Source organism: Mustela putorius, unplaced genomic scaffold (assembly GCF_011764305.1).
Source record: "Mustela putorius furo isolate JIRA1106 unplaced genomic scaffold, ASM1176430v1.1 tig00000450_pilon_pilon_pilon, whole genome shotgun sequence".
NCBI classification, from domain to species: Eukaryota; Metazoa; Chordata; class Mammalia; order Carnivora; family Mustelidae; genus Mustela; species Mustela putorius.
In genome coordinates, this window is record NW_025421385.1 from 20,713,030 (window position 1) to 20,734,948 (window position 21,919).

The 21,919-nt window shown below is 48.8% G+C and overlaps 1 protein-coding gene and 1 long non-coding RNA gene across 10 annotated transcripts in view; one reads left to right on the top strand and one right to left on the bottom strand.

Moving 5' to 3' along the window:
* Positions 1-13,774, top strand: part of TRAF3IP2 (TRAF3 interacting protein 2) — a 47,925-nt gene extending 34,151 nt beyond the window's left edge. For 4 of the 8 annotated variants that reach the window (XM_004753520.3, XM_004753519.3, XM_013056710.2 and 1 more), the window contains 6 exons: positions 305-483; positions 2,725-2,813; positions 5,941-6,009; positions 7,126-7,242; positions 10,671-10,745; positions 13,200-13,774. In XM_004753520.3, coding sequence (XP_004753577.1) covers positions 305-483; positions 2,725-2,813; positions 5,941-6,009; positions 7,126-7,242; positions 10,671-10,745; positions 13,200-13,346 — 676 coding nt within the window. In that variant the 3' untranslated portion in view covers positions 13,347-13,774. The other 4 variants (XM_013056714.2, XM_013056715.2, XM_013056713.2 and 1 more) reach the window with 4 other exon arrangements.
* LOC106005890 overlaps positions 1-21,919 on the bottom strand; it is a 45,933-nt gene that overhangs the window by 1,682 nt on the left and 22,332 nt on the right. For both annotated transcript variants that reach the window (XR_001179597.2, XR_001179598.2), the window contains 2 exons: positions 14,774-14,832; positions 697-875 (listed from right to left, as the gene is read on the bottom strand). This is a non-coding gene — a long non-coding RNA (uncharacterized LOC106005890). The remainder of the gene's footprint in view (positions 1-696; positions 876-14,773; positions 14,833-21,919) is intronic.

Genomic DNA, 21,919 nt, shown 5'->3' on the forward strand with positions numbered 1-21,919 from the left:
CCATTATACTACTTTCTTTTACTGGTGACCATGTCTGCCTTGTACATACCACTTATCTTCCCAATTAGACAGTCTTTAAATGGAGAAATCGAATTAAGTTCCCTCTTTTGAACCCTCACACGGGTCCTTCCACTCGGCTGCCCGCCAATCACTTATTGACTCAAATTCAATGAAGCAACCCTCGCTTAGGAAAGAAACGGAGGCAGAGGGGAAGAGCTAGCTCACTGGCTTCTCAAAGACTTTCTGTCCCTCTGGATTGGCCATTGTAAAACGAAAATTTTACTATAAACGTGTTCTTTTCCAGGGACCAACTATATAACCAGCCACCTCATCGAGCTGGAGTTCCTGAGGAGTCCTTGGAGTGTCCTGCAGAACTGAGACCACTGGGTCCCCAGGCTCCGTCCCCAGCTGCTGTCCCTAGACCCCTTAGTAACCCTCCAGCCAGAGGAACTCTGAAAACAAGCAATTTGCCAGAAGAGTTACGTAAGTTGTTTGCAGTGTTGTTTTTTCTTCTTTTTGCCAGGTCTTATACTTTGAGAATACTTGAGGATTTTTCACCCATAATCTTGGGTATTTCTCATATACACAGTGAAATAAATTTTACTTCTTTACTCTTGGCTAAAAAGAGTAACCCGCATTTTGTAGCAATGTTTTTAGTGACCCTGAGACCACCAGCAATACTCACAAAATGCTTACCGTGAGACTTTCTTAAACATATACTCCAAAGACAAGTAACCCAAACGCTTCTCTCTTCTAAATGATGCCCTTGAGTGGACTTGCCCCTGGGTAAATTGATTGGATGTCCATGTGGTATTGGCCGGGGACCTAGTGTTTCGCCATAAATTAGCAGCAGCCATCAAGAACGAGGTCATTTCCTGTAGGAATGAGCAATCTTGTTTGGAAAAAGCGGTCTCACATTCTCCATACTGCTTTACAACCAAATGCAAACTAAGCCTTTTATTTAAAGAAACATTCGACTAAGTGTCAGGTGATGATTCTTTTTCCATATTTTGCAGCCAGAACCAGAAATGTTGAACTATCACCAAAATGTTCTCATATTAAGGTCAGTCAAGACAGTAAGTTCCAGGAATCTTAGGAAAACAGCCACTACTTGTGAAATTGTTATATTCTGTTGTGCTTGCTAGAGAAGCTCAGGTAATTCTGAGAAGCCCTTTGCAAATCTGGGTGCCTCTTTGAAACAAACCTGGAAATCAAGCCTTTTGCATTTGATAACTCCCATCTGGGGAATCTGTGCTCTAGTCATTTAGGACTCCTAAAGATTTCTGTGGCAAGGATCCACTATTGTTTATCATTCAAAAAATGTATTTAATCTTCTTAAAGATCTCACACATTTTATTATATTTTATTTTATTTTTTAAAAATATTTATTTATCTGACAGAGATCACAAGTAGGCAGAGAGGCAGGCAGAGAGAGAGAGGGAAGCAGGCTCTCTGCTCCCGATGTGGGGCTCAATCCCAGGACCCTGAGACCATGACCCAAGCCGAAGGCAGAGGCTTTAACCCACTGGGCCATCCAGGCATCCCAAGATCTCACACATTTTAATTCTGAGTATTTCTGGAGAATGAATTCTGCATCGGTCAGCACCCTGATGTCAGTCTGTAGATCATTATTTATCTTACTCTAGTCTGTAAAGGAGTCCTAAAATTCTTATGTAGGAGTTGGTTGAATATTGGGTGTTAAGGATAGGTTGAGTGCTATCAACAGGACTGCTTAAATGAGTCAATGTAACCGCCGTCCACACTTCTGTTTGAGAGATCCATTCCAAAGCACCAGAGCCCAAGCACAGATGAATACATACACATTTACATTTTCTCTCTAGCCTTCCTTTCTTCTCCATGCTCTGCCCCAGGGACTTTCTGAGATCGAGCCTGTCCATTGCAGACTAAAAGCCAACACTCCGAGATTATTCATCTCTCCCATCACCGTGCTAGTTAGATAATTTCCCACAAGATTTTAGTGCGAGAAAACAGTGGTTTGCATCCTGACTGGGTCAGGCTCGTGGGCACAGGGCCCTCTGTGGCTTCAGGCTGATCTAGGGAGGAGGAAGGGGGTCAGTGACGCTGGGTATCCTGAGGTGGCATCTCAGTCCTTCAAGCCACTGAAAGTCCTACTAACATTTCTGCTTTCGTGTACCCCATCAGCCTGGCCTTTCTCCCACCAGTGGCCTTTCTCCCTCCCATAAGGGGCAGGAGGGCATAAGGAACCACTTCCTCCTTCTCCCCTAATTGCTCTTGTCAAACAAGCAGAGAGCATCGTGAGATCAAAAGAGGACACTGCTGGGTGGCCCCTTAGCAAGGTTCGGCTTCGTGGCCTGCTGTGAGAGTATTCCTTAGGCACAGTGCCAAGTGTCTCTAAGAAACCGGGAGGTGGCCTCATCTCAAGGACCTGTGGGTTCTGGCTGATGGATTGTATTAATGCATCACGTGGTTTTCCAGCAGCCTCCTTGGTTTGTGCGAGGCTGCCGGCGTTCCTCTTTCCCCGCGCAGGGGGCAGTCTGCACCCCCTTATTCAGACCCCCTGCCTCTCAGCCTCTCCTGAGGACAGCAATTCACACAGCTGCAGGCATGAGCCCTCAGGCCACCCCCATCCCAGAGTTTCACTTCATTATTTGAGAAAGACAGAAAGACCTTGCACACAATTTACAAGCGCTCAGGATAGAATAATCTGACCAGTTTCTAATAAATGTGAAAAATCTCTCGTAGGGAAAGTCTTTATCACCTATTCTATGGACACAGCCATGGAGGTGGTGAAATTCGTGAACTTCCTCCTGGTAAATGGCTTCCAAACTGCAGTAAGTATCTCATCCCCAGAGAAGGCTGAACAGCTAAAGTGAGTACAGTGGGAAGAAAAACAAAGGGAGAAAAGCCATACGTATAACTGTTGAGGTTTTAAACTGTATTATTTGAGGTACGGGATTGTGAACTGAATGCTTATGGACGTAGGTAATTGTTTTCTAGATTTTCAGCTATCCAGAGACTCTGGCACTTCCTTCTTGCATGCTTTCTGAGCAACCCCGAGTACCTCGGAACAGCCAGGATGGCGAGCGTTCATGCTAACCACAAATGCAGCTTGGCCCCTGGCCTGAAGGAAACGCCAGAGCCTACCACACTTTGGACTTGGCCCTTTTCCACCAAGCATGCCTGCTTCGGCTGGGATTCCTGTGGTGCAGGGGGCTGCGGGCTTCCCCCTGGCCACCTGCTTGTTGCACCAGGTCCTAGTGCTGGGCAGTGGGCTGTGAGGCCTGAAGCACGAGGCCCGCTGTGCCCAGCTGCCTTCCACACCCTGACGCGGCTGTCATGCTCCTGGGCGAGGAATCCACGGCCAGGTTCTCAGCTGGTCTAGTCAGTTCTAGGGGAGGCAGACGACCCAGCCCTGCCGGGCACTGTGATCTTGGCCCAAGGAATCTCAGAAAGTGCACGCTCCCCAAGTTTCCCTGCAGCACCTTCCAACAGCACAGCTTCACGTCATGTACATTCTTCTATAGGATAAATAAAATACCACAGGAGGCCACTCAAAGGGCTGGCTTTCCTCAAACACTGAGATCACGTCTTTTCCTTCCCAGAGGCCCCCGTGGGGTATTTAGTGACAGTGAATTCAAGAGAGTAGTGAAAAATCAAGGAAAATATCTATGAATAGCAATGTTGAAGGATAAAAAGGAACTACTTAGTAACTAAACGTCCATTTTAATGATTGCTTAGCATTATTTTTAACAGTTTTTACTGCATTTTTTCTTTATTCTGTAATTTTTTTTTTAATGGAAGTGTCCGCAAGTTTAAGATGCATACAATTTGTACATTCCGACTTAGTGACTGTATAGGAACCAACATTTCAATTTCTCATTTCTGGAATAAGAAAGCACTGTGGAAACCAGGACATAAAATCAAATTACAGGTCATAAGGCCAACATCTCAGAAAAGATCTTACTCTTGGATGTTTCCAAGTAAGCATACTGATTGCCCTTGGAAAAGAGGACAGGTTTTTAGGACCTTACCAATCAGAGGCCACTTAGAATTTAAGTCTGTCCTTGATTCTGATCACCAGGAAGCCTTCTAGTAGAATCACAGAGTCCCACCCTGGACAGCTAAGTTACTGTATTGATACATCAAGAGCCCCTAAGTGTATCACCAAATACAGTCAGGTTGAGGCAGTGGGGGGTTAAGACTTCAAATAATGAATTTGGGGGGAAGAGACACAATTTGGCCTATAACAGTAGCTGTGTGGAGAAGTTGGCCTGACAGAAGCTGTGCGCTTTGGCGGAGATCTGGAGAAACAGTCCAGCACATTGTGCCTCCCAGAAAACCCACCTCAGTAGCAAGGAATAATTTAGGTCCTGGGGTAACAATTAAAGTAACCATTTATTGAGTACCTACTTCAAGCCTGGCATTATGATATACCTTTTCCATGTCCAACTGTTTCAGGCCTTACAACCATCCTGGGAAGTAGGCTTATTAACCACATACTACAAATAAAGATAATAAGACTTAGAGAGTTTCAGTGATGTTTTTAAAATTATACGAGTAGGAAGCACAGAAGCCAAGAGTAGAACCAAGAGTAGATCCCAGCTGTCTTGTTTCTTCTCAGCCCCGACATTGTATTGCTTCTGTCTCATATGTTAGAAGTGGGTTACCAGTCCAGTCACCGAAAGCCACACAGGCTTTCTCAAGATCACCTCATGTGGTCATTGGCCATCTGACATTTTAAAGCAGGAATCATCCAGCCCAAAAAGAAAGCCATTCCATTTTGAGTGTTCATCAATAAAGATGCATATTCTGAACTTGTGTCTGACAGTTTGGTATACTCGAGGCACTTTTTCGTCCCACAATGAAAAGATGTTATAATAATGTGTTTACTGTCCAGTACCACTGGTCACAATGGGGCAGAAGCAGGTGAGGCAAAGACGAGGAAGTCAGCATGTGGGAGAGGAGAGCACGGAGGTCTGTTATGCTTTCAGGGTGTGGGCAGTAAACAGTGCACGTGAGGGAAAGAGGTAAGGCTGGGTCACAGATGGCCTGGAGAGCTTGCTAAATGGCTAGGACTTGATACGTTTTAAATGGAGGAGTGACATTTAGGACAACTGATCTGAGAGCACTGTGGCTCAATCAAATAACCCCTCCTCGAGGACACTATCCCTGAGTCACCCATTCTAGTGTATAATCCGTCTTATAAGCAGGAGCACCTTGTACACACATATGTTACTTTCTGGCTACCGGATAGGCCAGAGCACCAGAAAGGCTGCCTTATTTAGTCTTCTGAAAAATAGAAAATAACTGGTTTTTTTTCCCCTTCAAATATTCCTTCGAAGACTTGATATTTAATATCAGTCTTTTCAAGGCCCAAGAGATCTGCTTCTTGACTTTCATCATAAACCTTTTCCCACCATCTCAGGAATTGTTTTTATGACTGTTCCTTGGATTTGCGCCAAGTTTCATCCAATCCTTTTTAAACGCATAGATCGAAACTGGATATAATACCATAATAATGACCTGGCTAATGCAACAAAAGCACCAGAATTGTATCTCAGTACTTGTACACCACACATTCATTAAAATGTTCCAGGATGATATCATGTTAGCCTTTCAAATTACATATATATAATCTCTATGTTGCTGGCTTATATCCAACTTGGTCTACTATGTCTCTCAGATTTTTAAAACATAATTATTGTATAGCCAAAGATAGATTTTGATGTGTACCACTATATCCTAATTATGGATATTAATACTTGAATGCCTACTCATGTTGAAATAGGGAACACTTTAAGGAAATTGTATTTTGTTTTAGACTTATATGTTCCTCCCTGCAAAAAGCAATCGTAATTTTTCCAGTCTTAAATGCATACAGTCTCTTGTGTTTTCTCTCCCTCCACATCTACAGAAAGCTTCTCATTAAGAACCACTTCCCACATCTTTTTCTCGTAGATTGACATATTTGAGGATAGAATCCGAGGCATTGATATCATTAAGTGGATGGAACGCTACCTTCGAGATGTAAGTACAGTCCCAAATTCTGAGCTCGTTTTCTGGCAAAAAAGACAATTCGCCTGTGGAGTTATTTTATGAAAGAAGCCCTGGCAAACCTACCAAGTCCAGAGCTGCGAGAGCCCCCAACAAAGCCTCGCTTGTTGGCAGCCCTGTAGAGACCTGGAAAGGAAGGATGGGGTCACCCTCGTGGACATGCACAGGCAGGAAATAACGGTCAAACCAGACACAGGTGGTTGATAACAATCAGAGCAGGTTTTTTGTTTTTTTGGCTTTTTTTTTTTTTTTTTTTTTACACCAGAATAGGAAAAGCGGAAATGAAGGCAGGGAGTAGGGAGGGAGCAACAGAATTCAATTGAATCCGAGGCCACCCCAAGTGTTCTGCCTGATGGCGCTCCAGAGCTTCCACGGGAGGGGGAGGAGGTGGGGAGGAGGCCCCCTGCCGCGCAGCCCCCCACCCAGGCGCCCACTCGCAGCCCTGTGATTTGTTTTCCACTGACAGAATCTATACTGACCACTGGGACACTTTGTGCTCTAACAAGATAGAAATTGATCGCCGCCAGCGTGTCCGTGTCGGCTGAAGCAGCCGCTTCCTTTGGAGGGAGCGGTGGGGGACAGAGTCGCAGCAGGCTGGGGTCCTGCGGCTTTTCCTTTTGTCTGCAGCCGGCCGTGGGCTCTGTGCGGAAGGGGCCGCTCCTGCCGGCTGCGCTGAGCCGCGCTCGCCGCGGGCAGGGCGCTCGGGAGTGCGGACCCGCAGCTTCCCTGCCGCCGCCGGAGGGGGGGGGCTTCTCCTCGGCCGGGGCTGGGCCAGGCTCCGGTCTGTTTAGCGGCGGCCCCTGTGCGAAATGGTGGGCCAAGCCGCCTCCCTTTGGGAGCGCGCCCCAGTTTGAAGGGGGCCGGGAGGGAGGCGGCAGGGAGGTGGGGACCCAGGAGCCCGGCCGAGTGGGGGCCGCCGCCTTGCGCTCTCCGCAGCGGACCAGCGATGCAGGCCCTCGGGGTGCGGGGGGCCTGTGGGGAGGCTTGGGGCCCTGCTGGCCGCTTGCCAGCCTGCCTTCCCCGAACCTCCCTTCGGCGAGCGGACCACCCTTGACACTTCCATAAACACGCTTTCTCTCTCATTAACAGAAGACAGTGATGATAATTGTAGCAATCAGCCCCAAATACAAACAGGATGTGGAAGGTGCCGAGTCGCAGCTGGACGAGGACGAGCACGGCTTACACACTAAGTACATTCATCGCATGGTGAGTGGCGAGGGGAGCGCCGCACCCCGCCACCCCCCAGAGAGGGGTGCGCTCTTCTGGGAAGGCCTGTCCTCCGCTGGGGACCAACAGAAGGTGGCGAGGTGATGGGGTGAGGAACCCCGGGCAGGACAGGGGATGTTGCCTCTGGCTCCGGCTGCCTTCGGGACTGTGGGCCAGCGGCCACATCCCTGGGACTCCGTTCCTGTCTGTTGCAAGGGGACAGTCATCGGTGATCCCTCACTTCCGGTTAGATGACCCTGGAAGCAGGGCTCTGCTGGCTTGGTTGTTCACCAACAGCTGGGTGGTCCCAAGAGGGGCCTGGGCCAGGGCTGTGAGGAGAGGGGGGGCTCCTGCATCTGTCCTGTTCTGTCCCCTGGTACATCAGAGACGCAGAGTAGCGAAGTAGAATGGACACACGGTGCTGTGTCAGAGGGACTTGGTTCAGATTTCGCTTCTTCCTGTATAGTTGTGGGACCCTGAGCCAACTGCCTAAACCTCTCTGTGCCTCCATGTCCCTAATCATGCAGTGGGTCACAGGGTGGTTGTGAAGATGTGATGGGGTCATGTCTGTGATGTGTATGGGACATGTCCACGCTCAGGTCAAGGGAAGGGATTGTTCTGAGCTCATGATGGATGAGCAACAGTCTGCTGCCACACCCGAACCATGGGGCCTGGCCCAACTAAAGCCAGTGGGAGAAATCTGTAGGAAGTTAGGCTTGCTTGGCATCTGATAGATAGAACATTCTGATGGAAAATATCACCCAGCTTTGGAATTGGCTGTTTTGTGAGCTAGTGATCTCCCTGCTTTCCAAGATGACAGAGGTGCTGTGGAGACAGTTCTGCTTGACTAGGATGCTGGACTAGGCTTGTGACTTTCAAAATGTTCCGTGGAGTCCCTACTGGGTAGCCATAGGTGCTGGGGGTCAGGGCGGCTCTGGGATAAAGCCCCACATCGGGCTCTCTGCTCAGCCTCTCTCTCTGCCTGCCTCTCTGCCTACTTGTGATCTCTGTCTGTCAAATGAATGAATAAAATCTTTAAAAAAAAAATTTTTTTTTAAAAAGGCTTGACAGCCGCTGGACTAGAACTTGTAAGCTCCATTCCAACTGGAACATTCCACAAGTGCCTGGAATGGACAGAAAGGATCATAGTCTAAGATGGGAATATGGGGCAGGACGCTGAAGTGGCCCGGATAGAATAAGTAAGCGGCACAAGGCAGGACACAGGGGACCAGCAGCAGACCTCAGGGGAGCCTGACCTAAGTCTGAGTCTGCCCTGTGGATCAGGAGCCCAGGAAAAAGGCAGAGCAGGTGGGTGGATGGGGCTTCCCCATCTGTCTCCTCTTCTAGCAAGTACCGACCACTTATCTGAGGTTAGAACCAACCCAAAGTAAAGGCCAAGGCGAGCGGTGAAGCCAGAGAGTAAGGCCAAGGAGCCAGGGGCTAAGCATCCTCCCATTCCATCTTCTCCCAGTCTGATGGTCCACGGACGGGCCCGGCCCACGGTCACGGCTGGCTGTGGCGGCCGCCGTCCCTTGGCTGCCTGCTGCATGTCTGCGTGGCCCACAGCACTGGATGTCCTGTCTGCATCTCTAGGAACCTGCCAGTCCTGGGAGCTGACAGCTGGTGTGTGGGAAGGGCTCCAGGTCCCTGCCGGTTCCTGAGGAAACCTGTCACGCTGTGCTGGTGTGCGGCAGTGCCAGGCAGTGAAACAGCTACCCCCGGAGCTTGTCTGACGGTGCCCGGCCAGTAACCAGATTGTCTCCCAACTCAGTTTTCTGGGGACAACAGTGTCTTGGGCTCTTCCTTATCACCAGAGGGGCTCAAGAGGCCAGATAAGTAGACCTCCAGGTGCCCTCCAGGCAGCAGAAGCCTCTAGGACGGAGGGAATGAAGAGGTAGCCACGAGTAACTGCATCATAGGGCCAACAACTCCACAAAAAGCCAGTGTCTGGAAATAGGAGAGAAAATCAGCATCCGGTGCGGCCTAGTGGACGAACAAAACTTTACGGATTCTGGGAACTGGATGGAAGTCTGAGACTAAATCCAGTTCTTCCCTTGTAACTTGTCAACCCTGGGCCCTTCCTTTCCACATGTTTTTGTCCTGGTGATTGGCGTGTTCACGTCACACAGGACACAGATTGTTTTAAACATGTTTTGGTCCTCTCAATTGTAAAAGACAGTGGTTCTGAGAGGGAAAAAAAAAAACTGGTGCATTCGTGTGTGTGTGCGTGCGTGAGTGTGTGTGTGTGTGTGTGTGTGTGTTTGTGAGGGGGTTTCTATGGTGACTTCAATAACCAGCTGTCACCACCGTCACTTTCTTCTCTGTCCTGTTTTTATTCCCCTGTACAATGAAGACTTCTCGGTGATAAAAATCAATTGGAAGATGAAATACTTGGGGACACATAATTCCTCATCTCCTCGTCATCAGATGACTGAGAGCTTTGTGCTGGTCACAGCATTGGGAAGACGCTAGCTCCCCTCAGCTTGAAAATTCTGGGTTTGATAAAGAGTTCCTGGCAGCTAAGCCTTTGGGGGCCACGACAGTGTCAGCGCAAACTGGAACTGTGTGGGGGACCTCCAGTGTGGCTGGCAGAGCTCCTCACAGCGGACCCCCAGGCTCATCTCCCACTCCCTCCCTAGCCCATCCTGTGCCCCAGCCACAACGCGGTGCTCGCTGGTCTCGACCCCACCGACGTTCTTCCACAACCTCCAGACATTTGCTCATGCTGTTTCCTCTACTGAGGATGCCCTTCCCCTCACCCCTGCTTCCTCTCCTGGACCAAATTCTTGTCTTTCGATATCTAAGTGATCTATCCCTCCTAACTGTCCTTCAGATCACCGATGCAGAAATGGATGGCCCCCATTTTGGGTTTCCACAGCAATTTATTTCTACTTTTCACACTGCATTGTGGTTGGCAGTGTATCCTTCTTCCTGCTCACCAATCTGCTGGCTTTGGGAGGATAGGAATCCTAGCAGCAGTGCTCTGATTAACTAGTCTCCACCACCACCCCCCCACCCAAAAAAGAAAGAAATCCTGATTTGTAGTATTTCCCCATTTCCATGGTGTAAATACTCTCCTTATGGTCAATTTCAAGCTACCAGTGTGAAGTCATCAAACACAGAATTAGGAAGGGATACGTACGACTGGCTTTCCTGAGCCCATACAAGCCAGCTCGGCACACCCTACAAGGTATCCTAATCCTTGAAACCTGAAGTCTAGCACAGAGTGTGACTTTTAATAGGCCTTCAATAAATGATTCTTGGAAGAGTGAGTAGCATGCATGCGTAATGGGGAGACCTTAAAAGTCTCAGTGTGTGGCACTCAGGGAAGTCAGAATAAAAATGCTATGGGGGTTTGCAGGGTCCTGGGTGCCATTAACTCTCCTTCATTCCTGAACTCAAACCCCTTCAAATTCTTTCTGTTCCAGATGCAGATCGAATTCATCAAACAAGGAAGCATGAATTTCAGATTCATCCCCGTGCTCTTCCCGAATGCTAAGAAGGTAAACAAAGAAATAAGCCAAAAACCTTCCAATTCAAGCTTTGGTGTGCTTGTTATCTGGGCTTCTCAGTGGAAAAGCTTCAGAACTCTGTATCAGTTCTTAGAGATAACAGTGTTACAGAAAGATCCACAAGTTGTAGCACTCAGCTCAGCGGCATGAATCAGGAAGGTTTTAAGGTGTTATCTGCTGGGCCATCGCTGTCCTAATTGTTCAAACAGCCATTACACACAAAGAAGTAGTTTGTGTTTTAACTCTGGAGAGAAAAAAAGATGGTTCATCTGATACTTCTTATCTCTCATAAGTAAAAGTCAAGATATGGGCAGTTTTTGCTGACTGTCCACAGAGGTATTTTGGTGCACAGAGTTCAGCTCTCAAATCTGTAGATGGCAGGAATTAAATCTACAGTGTTACCAAAGTGAACTTTGCTGTGGTTTATATGAGCGTTTTTACACCGAAAGAACATTCTAGCAGTTTGGGGCATGGGGACAAAAACCATCTGAAGCCATGTTCCAGGCTTGGCAAGGGGCAGGCAGAGGTGTCATGACTGTTTCGAGACTCAGACCACAGCACCCTGAGCTCAGGCCCAGCTGTACCTAGGAGGATCCCTGAAGGTCAGGACCGCAGAGACTTCCTGGGGCAGGAGGCAGAGGCGCCCTGAGACTTCAGTACAGAGCTCACACCCTGGGCGACAGCGTGCATTTCCATCCCCCACGCAGGCTCCCATTGTTCCCACTGCGGGATCTCCTTGCTGGTCTCCCTGCCTACTCTGGCCCTGTACTAGCCACCCTCTCTCCTGCCATGAAAGAGGAACATCCAAAATACAGATTTGATCTGTCTCACTCCAGCTTAGAAACTGTGCCGTGGATTCCGACGGACGCCGGGATCGTGTCCACTTTTCTCAGCATGACAGATGAGGCCCCTTAGAAGAGGGCTGTGCCCACTTGCTCAGTCTTCTCTCCCCGCCATCTGCACAGGGACTCTATGCTCTGGTCATACTGGACTATCCCAGCATGCCCTCACACCTGCCCTGTTCTTTCTGTTTCTGTGCCTTCGCACTGTCTGTTCCCTCTGCTGGCCATGCCCTTCCCTGACTTTTCTGTGTAGGCAACTCTCGCTTAGCCTTCTATCACCCAATCCCTAGATTCCGCTGACCTCTCATCTTCCTTGCCAATATACTAACTTGTTCCTCTTTTGAGCTCTCTGAGCTAGAGTGCCTTGAGCCAGGGGCTCGCGGCTAGGGGTGGAAGGGCTGGCGGGAGCACAGTGGTGGAAAAGGAGACCGACTCTGAGTTGGTTTTATTAATGCTTATGAAACTTCTTCAGACAACCCCCCGGTTGCCTGTGCTCGAGGTAGAGTGCTCCCACCTCCTGCCCCTTTGGTACACCACTGCCTAGAAAATAGTTTCTTCACTTCATTTACATTCCATCATTGGGCCGTGAACTCCTCAGGGCAGGAGCTGCGTCTTTTTCATTTGGGTGTCCTCCGCACCAGCACGGGGCCCGACCTGTCGCAGCTGCTGCTTCTAAGCTTATTCTGCAACCACCGAAGGGATCCCATCCACTCAGAGAAAAACCTAGAAGGCCCTGACTCAGGTCCCTCTGCTTCCAGACCTCTCCTCCCCCTCTGTCTCACTCATTGACTTTTCTCTGGCCACACTGGCCCGTTTCTCCTTGAACAGGCCAGGCACGCCCCCACCGCAGCACCTTTGCACTGTCCGGACCCAGACATCCACAAAGCTGGCCCCTTCCGCTCTTTTAGGTCTTTGCTCATTTTCTCAGTGAAACCTTTCCTAAACACTGTACTTAAAGCCGCAAGCCTTTCCGCCCTGCCCAGGACCCCCTCTCCCCTTTCTCCGCCATATTTTTCCCCACAATATGTAGCACCGTCAAACCGACTATGTATTTTCCGTATTCATCGTCTGCCTCCCCCACAGAATGTCACTCCGCGAGGGCAGTCTGGGCCGGCACCCTCACGATCCCAGGCTTATAGTTTCTGCTTTTGGCCTGATCCCAGGTCTGGTGGGCTCCTTCTACTGCAGGCCAGATCTGTGTGGCTGGAAGGAAAGGATAATGAATCACATCAAGCCCGTAGCCTTGGCATACTTCTCCTGAAGCCACAAAGGAATTCGCATCACTCTGCGTGACCTCTGTCCTACCCCTTTCATGTGAGGGTGGTGAAAAGCACGTTGAAATGCAAAGGGCAGGTAGCCCGGGAGGCTGACAGCAAACGCCGCGCACATGTGGTTTCCATAATGAGGTCTACAGCTTACGCCGAAGCCAGGCGCGTCTCACATGCTAACCCCTTCCAAAAAGCCAAACAGCACGACTCCCCGGAGACTGCCGGAGGGCACGCCCCTGCAGGGAAGCCGGGGAGGTTTGGGAACTGGGCCTGGGATCTGGAATCCGGGTTTCTCTCTAAAGGCCTTCACCCCTGTGCTGCTGTCTCTCCCCTAGGAGCACGTGCCCACCTGGCTTCAGAACACTCACGTGTACAGCTGGCCCAAGAATAAGAAGAACATCCTGCTGCGGCTGCTCAGGGAAGAGGAGTACATAGCCCCGCCCCGGGGGCCCCTGCCCACGCTTCAGGTGGTGCCCCTGTGACCCCTCCGTGCCCAGAGCCCTGGGGTTGTGCCGGGGTTGGGGGGGGGGGACCTGTTCGGACAACACGTCCCCTCGGGGTCCCTCTCGGAGGACCCCTCCCCACCCCAGAAGACCTGTCCTGCAGACCCCTCTTCCCATGGAGACCTCCTCAGACCCTGCCTTTCAGAAAGAGGCAGTGGCTGCTCTGTAGTCCCTACTTCTGACGTGCCCCCCACCCCCACCCCCCACCACGCTGCTCCTAACAGCCTGATGCGTCCGTCCTGGGCCTCTCCCCGCTTAGCCCGTAGATCATATAAATGACGCTGCCGTCCACGACCCCAAACACCCTCCGCTCGCTTAAAGCTACTTTTATGAGTTAGCCAGATGCTCGTGGGTCCTCCGATCAGCCTGGTTCGTGTACAAATAATAAAATGTTTACTCTTTTGTAAGATGGTGTTTTACTTATCTCAAAGGAAATGGATGTGTGTTAATTCCTAGTGACGCGGGCAATTGCTTCGCGAAAGCTGCTCGGATGTCCTATTAGATAAATGTATCCGACTGCTCTATAGGAGAGGATTGGAGCCAGACAGTTAAACAATCTCTTTTTAATGTAATCTTCAAAGCTTTATTTTTGCAGTAGAACTTTTTGGCAAAACCATTCCATACAACACACAGCCGTGGTTATAAATATATTCTAAATAGGGCCTGGCTATCCACGGAAGAATATCCAGGAACGGGAGGCAGCGGCGGCAGAAGGCAGGCTGGACCGGTGGTTGGGGCTCTTGTCTCGCTCCCCCCACTAACTTGCTGTGTGACCTTGAGCAGGTCCTGTCACTTGCCTGAAACCCCGAGGACTCGCTTCTAAAATGACGACGTGGATGAAAGTATCTTCTGGGCCCTAAGTGGTTTGGGTCCAGGACCCAAGTTCTAAATACCCAATTGAGGAATGACTGAGTTTTCATAATTATATCGCCCAGAGGACAAAACTACGTTTTCTTTTTAAAATTTTCTTCAGCAACACCTTCACATTTGTAATTTTAGAAGCATTATATATCTTGGTCATCTGATCTCAAGAAAACACAAACATAACTATATAATAAATACATCATATATATAATGTACATAAGCTGTAGAGCCAGGTGGGGTGATAGTGGTGGGGCGACATTAGTTATGCCCTAAATAGAAATACGAAGTTTTTTGGTTTTTTAGATCTTATCTATTTATTTGACAGACAGAGATCACGAGTAGGCAAAGAAGCAGGCAGAGGGGGAGGAGGAAGCAGGCCCCCAGCTGAGCAGAGAGCCCGATGTGGGGCTTGATCCCAGGACCCTGGGATGATGACCCAAGCCAAAGGCGGAGGCTTTAACCCACTGAGCCACATCAGGCACCCCAGAAATACGAAGATTTTAAGGTGGGGCTGGGGGGAGAGAGCTACTGTTTCCTGTTACCTGTCTCTGTCGTCTCGGAAACAAGACCATCATGCTGTCCGTTCAGCTCTCGTTTGTCACTGCAGGGAAAAGACAAATATCGATGCTAAAGAAGGTTTGCCAATGAATTGCAAAGAACATGGGTTCATGTATGGTACCTTGATGTGTACTGGGCGGTAAAGTGAATGTTTATAAAAACAGGAAAAGGGAAACCACTAGTTTGCCTGAGGTCATCATTACCTGAAGTGAGAAGGTCACCAGCATCCTGACTGCTGTAGCGTCTGAGACCTGGTGGGACTCTCTTGTTTGAGGGGACACCATCATTAAGGATTCTAACGATTATAAGTAAAATGACGTCAGCAATTATTTCTCTGAAATCGTTCCAGTTTGCAAGGGTTTAATAATGTGAGGCTGTGACCCTTCCTCCCTTCAGAGACCTGTCCTGAGCTCTCAGCCACTGTTCCTGCCCCAGGTGAATGACGAGGGAAGGTCCCTGGTGTTCCCACAAATAGTCATTAAAGTGTTACAGCTGGTAACAGTGGTAGCAAAAAGACAAAACAAAAGTACACACACACACACACACAAAACACCTGGCCAGGTGATGAAAGCTTGACCCTTGAAGTTTCTATGCAATCTGATGACCACGGACATCAAAGGAATTTAACAACTATTTTAGAACACCGACCCGAAGATTAACACTTGGTTTATTTAGACATTATCCCTGTCCTTGTGTATTCATCTGCGGATATTTCGGGGGAGGATGTGGGGTAAGGCTGACTCAGTAAAAAAATAACCTCTTGGCCACAAGGCTTTAGAAACTGACTTTAGGGGAGAGGTATGCCGAATGCAAGGTGAGACTCTTATCCAATGTTTAGTGACGAACTTAGAATTTGAAACGTAATTTTTAATTCCAGGGACCAAATGTACATATGCCTCATTAATTCAACTTAACCTCTATCATCCGGCGGCATCTCGGTGTATGGTTACAGTCTAACTATTAGACTAGCTAGGTCTCAGTTCAGTGCTCAGAAAAATGATGCTTGTAGATACTCTTCTTTTTTCCTCTTAAATAAATCACCTATTTAAAGATTGAGTTTTTCCTCTGTCTTCTCAGCAAGGGAGGGAAGCCCTCCGCTCTGAGCATTCCAGACCTTGTCTCATGATGTTTTGCCAAGAGCGTTTTTCTTCACCTCAGCCACTTCATTAACCACCTCCACCACTTTGCCAAACACCCCATTGTCACTGTCACCTTTGCCAAAGGGACTGCAAAGTCCTGTGATCATTGGGAAATGATCCAGAAAGAGTTTCTCAAAACACAGGATCTTTCTGTTTCTTCCTAATGAACCAAGAAGAATCAGTGAGCCCCACCTCCTCGTGGTGAGTGAAAAGAGAAGGAAGGTTAGACTGTGGGAAAATACCACAAAGAAGAAATGCCTCTCCTGCCGAAGAATTATGAGCTCCTTTTCACGATAAATAGCTCTGTATGAGCCCACCAACCAAATAAACAAAAAGAAGAACGAGAAAGGAAGAAAGCAAGCACTGAAATAAATTTAATTCTTGAATCACTTTCTTCTGGAACCATCTGGAATTTTCAATCTGAAAAGAACCCTAGAAATCACACACCTCTGCAGTGTAGTTTTCGGCATAGTAATCATGGGACCCACCGAAACCACAGTTTAAGTTCACCCTAGGACTAGATCCCAGATAGCCTGGTGTCTAGTCTGCTGACATTTTTCTGTCAAACCTAGAAAGCTTTCTGGCTTTTGAGGGTAGATTTGTTCCACAAATGACCCAGTATCTCCCGGAGGTAAACTGAGCCTCCTGAACGCAGGAGGCCTGAGGGAAGTCGTCCCTCTGTCCTCTGGTGGCTGTAGGATTAAACGATCGTGTTGCAACTTGTTCTGGGGGAGACTCTTTGGGGAATTAATTACTGCTGTGATTAGCTGGAGTGTGACTTCTCGTGAAGTCGTTTTGGCATATTTATTTATTTCACACTAGTATTATATAAAACCGAAGCACAATTTAAAAGATCTTGGCACCTTCCCGAAGCTTACAGATAAAATCTGCCATTAGATCAATTTTGGTTGAGTTTTATCTGGCCAAACTCCGCAGCGAGGACAATGAAAAATGCTTTTACTTCGAAATCCTCTAACAGTCCTCTTTCCCCGCCACACTTCTCATTCGACAAGAGCAGCAACTTGTTGGAATAAGGCGTCGCTGTTTGGAAAACCCGCATTACCTTTCAGTTGAAGAAACGAGAAAGGTATGGGTCCTGATCACTCTCCTTTGAGTCAGGGTGAGGGCGGCTGCAGGAAAGGTCCCTTTTATCAGGAGGCACAGGGACACCACCCAAGAGCCGAGCCCAGTCAACAGAGCTGGCATCTGGGGAGGCCTTGTGCATGTTCCTAACTCCATACTGATCTGTTCCATTTTCTATTGGGAAAAGCTTTCAGATAGAATCCCAGGGGGCACCTGGGTGGCTCAGTGGGTTAAGCCTCTGCCTTCAGCTCTGGTCCTGATCCCAGAGTCCTGGGATCGAGCCCCACCACGGGCTCTCCGCTCAGTGGGGGGCCTGCTTCCCCCCCCCACCACCACCCTTCCCCTCTGTCTGCCTCTCTGCCTATTTGTAATCTCTCTCAAGGAGCATGTGAGCGTGGGTCCAGGTCATACTCCGGGGGGTGTTTAGGAAGTGAGACTAGAGCCTCCGCTAAAACGAGGAGAGGCTCTTGGCCCGAAGTGCGCCTGGGTCAAGGTGACCATGTGCCGGGCCTGCCTGCTCTTTTCTGGAAACACTCACATGGGAGGAATAAGTAACCGCAGCCCCCAGATCTCCCAGCACTTACAACTGAAACCACGAGGACACACACTTCTTGTCCCTTGCCTGACCTCCCTGTGCTCAGTGCACCAGGAAGGCGCTGATGGTAGGCGGCAGCTGGGGAGAGAGGGGGGCGGGGGGCGGAGGACGAAAGAGAGAACTCGTGCCTGATGGATCCCATTAGGCTTAGTGTGCAAAGCAAGTTGAAATGGAGTCGCTGCTCTGGTATGCGTCCAAACTGCTGTTCTATTTTTAGCCTCTCCCGCGTGCTGCTTCGCCCCGCACGGAGCGCCCAGGCACCTGGATCAGCAGCAAAACATGGAACCGAGCCCCTCGTTGGTAAAACTGGAAGGAAGGAAGCCACTGATGCGGGGCTCGTTTCCGGCTGGCGGGGACGGGGGGACCTGGAATGTTAATGAGGATGGCTCTCTCGGAGGCAGGCCTGCGTGGCGAGCTGCGAGTTCAAAGGAGAAGGGAGCCTCAGTCCTGCGCGGCGCAAATGTAAACCGTGGATAGAGGCAAGGAGAAATCAATTATGCTGTCGCAGGCTTGCATGTCATTGTGTTGGAGTGGTTAGGAAAGGTAGGACAAGGACCAGACCTCAAAAGGAAACAAAGCCACATGGCCTTGAAGTATAACGAGTTTACCATGGCAACTGATGGAACCGAGCCTCCCGGGCCCCAAGCAGGTGTGCTATCTTACAGAATAAACATGCTTCTCTCCCTCCCTGGTTTTTATAATAAAACCTGTGTTTGGATTACTTTCCCCTCCTCTTTGTTACCGGGAGAAGTTGGCTGGGGCTCAATCAGCCCAAGGCTCCAGTGAGGGAAATGTAATCGCTGTTATCAAAAGGGCTGCTTTAGAACAAGCTGGCGTGGGGCTCGGCGGCCGGCCTCGTCGCTCAGCAGCAGCTGGGCGGCGCGTACCTGCCTGGCCTTTGGCACCTTGCGGGCGACGCCCTGCACAGAAGGCCGCTTGTCCCTGCACGCATCGAGGTGGGGCGGGGAGGCCGCGCTCTCAGGCTGGCGGGGGGTCAAAAGCGGCATTCTTCCAAGGAGAGGAGAAAGAAGTGTAGGTGAGGCCAGGAACCGACTGATTTTCAGCATCCTGTGTTATCTGGGATTCGGGCCAAGGGTTCCCCGAGTTCAGGGATTAACTGATTCTATCTTCCAATCTGTTGTTATCTGCAAAGTTCAGTTACTCAGAAACTTACAGAGAGCAGCCACATGCCTGAGCTTTAAATCCCTCTCAGATGGGTTCTGTGGTGGGGACGTCTCACATTCAAAATGTGCACAAAATGTGGAGACTTTATAAAATCCTCCCAAGCTAGAAAGAGAAGTTTCCCATTTTTGTGGTTACAACATTGAAAGTAATGATCAACTAGGATAGTCCTATTTTCATTGTTCTCACTTTGTGGCTAAAAGAAAACGTCTCCCATTCTAGCTTCAAATTGATTTTCAAAATAGGATGCTCATTCACAATAAACTCCAAGGACACAGGACAATTCTAAACCAGGTTGGGGCAAAAGAGCTGCACTGGGGACAACTTGTGCAGTTGCCTCCCTGAGCAACTGTCCAGTGGTGCTTGCTATTCAGCAGCACCAACCTCCCTCCCTGCTCCTGTCTACACCCCTGCATTCCTCCTCCAGGATGCCCAGCACGAGTGCTCCTGCTCCACTGTCAACCCCCAGCCCCCTGGGCAGTGCCCTGGAGGCCCCTTCACTCGTCATCCTACCTTTAACCTTAATAAATAAAAAATGGATGTCTGAAGAAATGACTTAAACTCTGTTGTCCACACTGGAAAGAGTCTCATGCACTAACCCTCCCAGGCAAAAGAGTATCACCAAGTTCAGGCACTCAACCAGGCTGGCAGGTGACTGAAGGGGAGGTTCCACACTGGGTGGACAGGACCTTCCTACATCCAGATTTTTAAAATTCCAGATTCTAAACTAAGGTCTTTGGATACCAGCATACACTTCTTCGTCAAAAAGGCACTTGGAAGCAGAAGTCCCAAGGTAACCATGAAGGTTTGGGTTCCATCATGCTACCATTTCCAGTGAGATGGGAATTCAAAACTAATTCCAGAAGGGTCACCTAGTGGGAGCTAAGCAGTAGCTAGAGATCAGCAACCAATCGACAATTAGTTATTAAATGCCTACTATGTACAAGGTCCTATGTTTGGCACAAAGGTGATACATGACTCTTGCCTTCAAATTATTTAAAATCTAAGACGTGGTGGTGGGGTACCTGGGTGGCTCAGTTGAGCATCTGACTCTTAGGTGGTGGGGCTGAAGCCTGCATCAGGCTCCGCGCTCAGCACCTCTCCCTGCTCGCTCATTCTCCAAAATGAATAAATAAACAAATAAGTCTAGGACATAGATAAAATTATTTAAAATCTAGGATGGGACATGACACGTGAGAAGACCAAGTCAAGGCAGTACGTGGTAAATGCTGAGCGATGGAGCCACTGTTCCCTTTCCCCTGACCCTCGCTACGACCCAGCACTCAACTCACATCTACGCCGCTTCCAGGTGTCTCCAACAAGCAGACTGGACATTTTCCTAACAAACAGAAGTCTTGTTCATTCCTCCTCCCCGCACACTCCCTTTTGATTATAATATTCAACATCCCTATAAGCCACCATGTGGGTGAGATCCAAGATTAGGAGACACAATGTAAGAAACGGGAAAGTATGGAAAAGCACTGCAGAGTATATGTATTAAAGTAATAAATGAGGGCATCTGGGGGGCTGAGGTTAAGCATCTGCCTTTGGCTCAGGTCATGATCCCAGCGTCCTGGGACGGAGCCCCGTGTTGGGCTCCCTACTCAGAGATGAGCCTGCTTCTCCCTCTCCCGACCCCTCCCCCCATTTGTGCTCTCTCTCACTCTCAAATAAATAAAATCTTTTAAAAAATAAGAAATAAACCAATAAAGGCCAATGCAGTCTGCAAGGTATACATCAGCTCTCTCTGAAGGCAGCCTACGTCCATCCCACAAGAAGGGCCAGACCACACTGCAGTGAAAGGGCAGGGAAGGATGTGCTTTTCGCAGTGTACCCTCCAGTGATCTGGGAAGGCAGAGCCCTGGCCGGTGCTGGGATCCACTGGGAGAGAGCAGATGGGTTTCTCGACTCTGCTAAGTAGGGAGTGGAGAATGCTGGAAGTTGAACCTGTCAGCCGTTTGGCAAATGTTATTTACAAATAACTAAGTGGGGAAGCAGAAAATGATAATTTGCCAGAAGGGGCAAGGGAACTCTCTCCATGAATGACTGTTGGCATTGTCCAATCTCCCCAAGCAAAGTATGTGGCAGAGAGCACTGACCACGCTGAGTCTGTCTGGACAAGTTTAACAAGCGTCTTAACAAGTTTCTCGTTTGCGCAGATGGAGCAGCTTTGTAATCGGACAAACCTGAGTGTGGGTCCCAGTTCACTTACTTACAAGTTGCGTGACCTTAGGCAAGTTACTTTCTCTTAGAGTTTCAGCTCTAAAATGAAGACGACAGAACCGACTCCCAGGAAGACTGTCAGCATAAGGTAAGACGGACGACATGAATCTTCCAGAATAGTGCCCGGCAGGTAGTCAGTTCTCAGCAAATGTTCCTCTCTTGCCCTTTCCTTCTTGCTTTCTCCCTCTTAACCAGTGATTATTTGTGGGGACTTTGAATATTTTCTTATTTGGGAGAAGTAAAATAGCAAATCCTAACAACAACAAAAAAATCTTTCATTTTAAAAATGAAGCCTCAGGAGAGTTAACACATAGGCTTTTAAGCTAAAAAACACCTCCATCTAGTTTTCCAGAGGAGATCATCAGCATTCGTTTGTTTTCTCACTAAGGCCTGGACCACAGTCGACTCACAGAACAATCACAGCCCCTGGACACAGCCTTCTTCCCATGGTCGGGTCGCGAAGGAGCAAGAGTTTCAGCAGCACGGGCTAGATGATTAAAGGTGTAACATATCAAACTTGGCAATGATGTTTGACATTAAAGGAAACTAACTTTAGAGATTCACAATGGGGCCTCAAAAATAGGATAATGGATTTGAAACTATTTTGAAAAGTAATTTGAAAGGCAGTATTGTGTTCATATTATACCTGTTATTAAAAAGGAAATTTTGAATTCACGTTGGGAACACTGCTATGCTCTCCCCGGCTCTGCTTTTTCAAGAAACAAGGTATCACTGTCACCTCCAAAACAGCTCACTCCAAGCTCTTTAGCCACGAAGGAAAAGGGGGGAGGGTTGGTTAAGCAGACATTTCAATTGAAAGACAGTTGCCATACTGATTAGTGTTTCTCAGACTTCCCCCCCACCAACGGAAAAAGTTCTCTTGAAATTTCCCCCATTTTGGCTTAAGT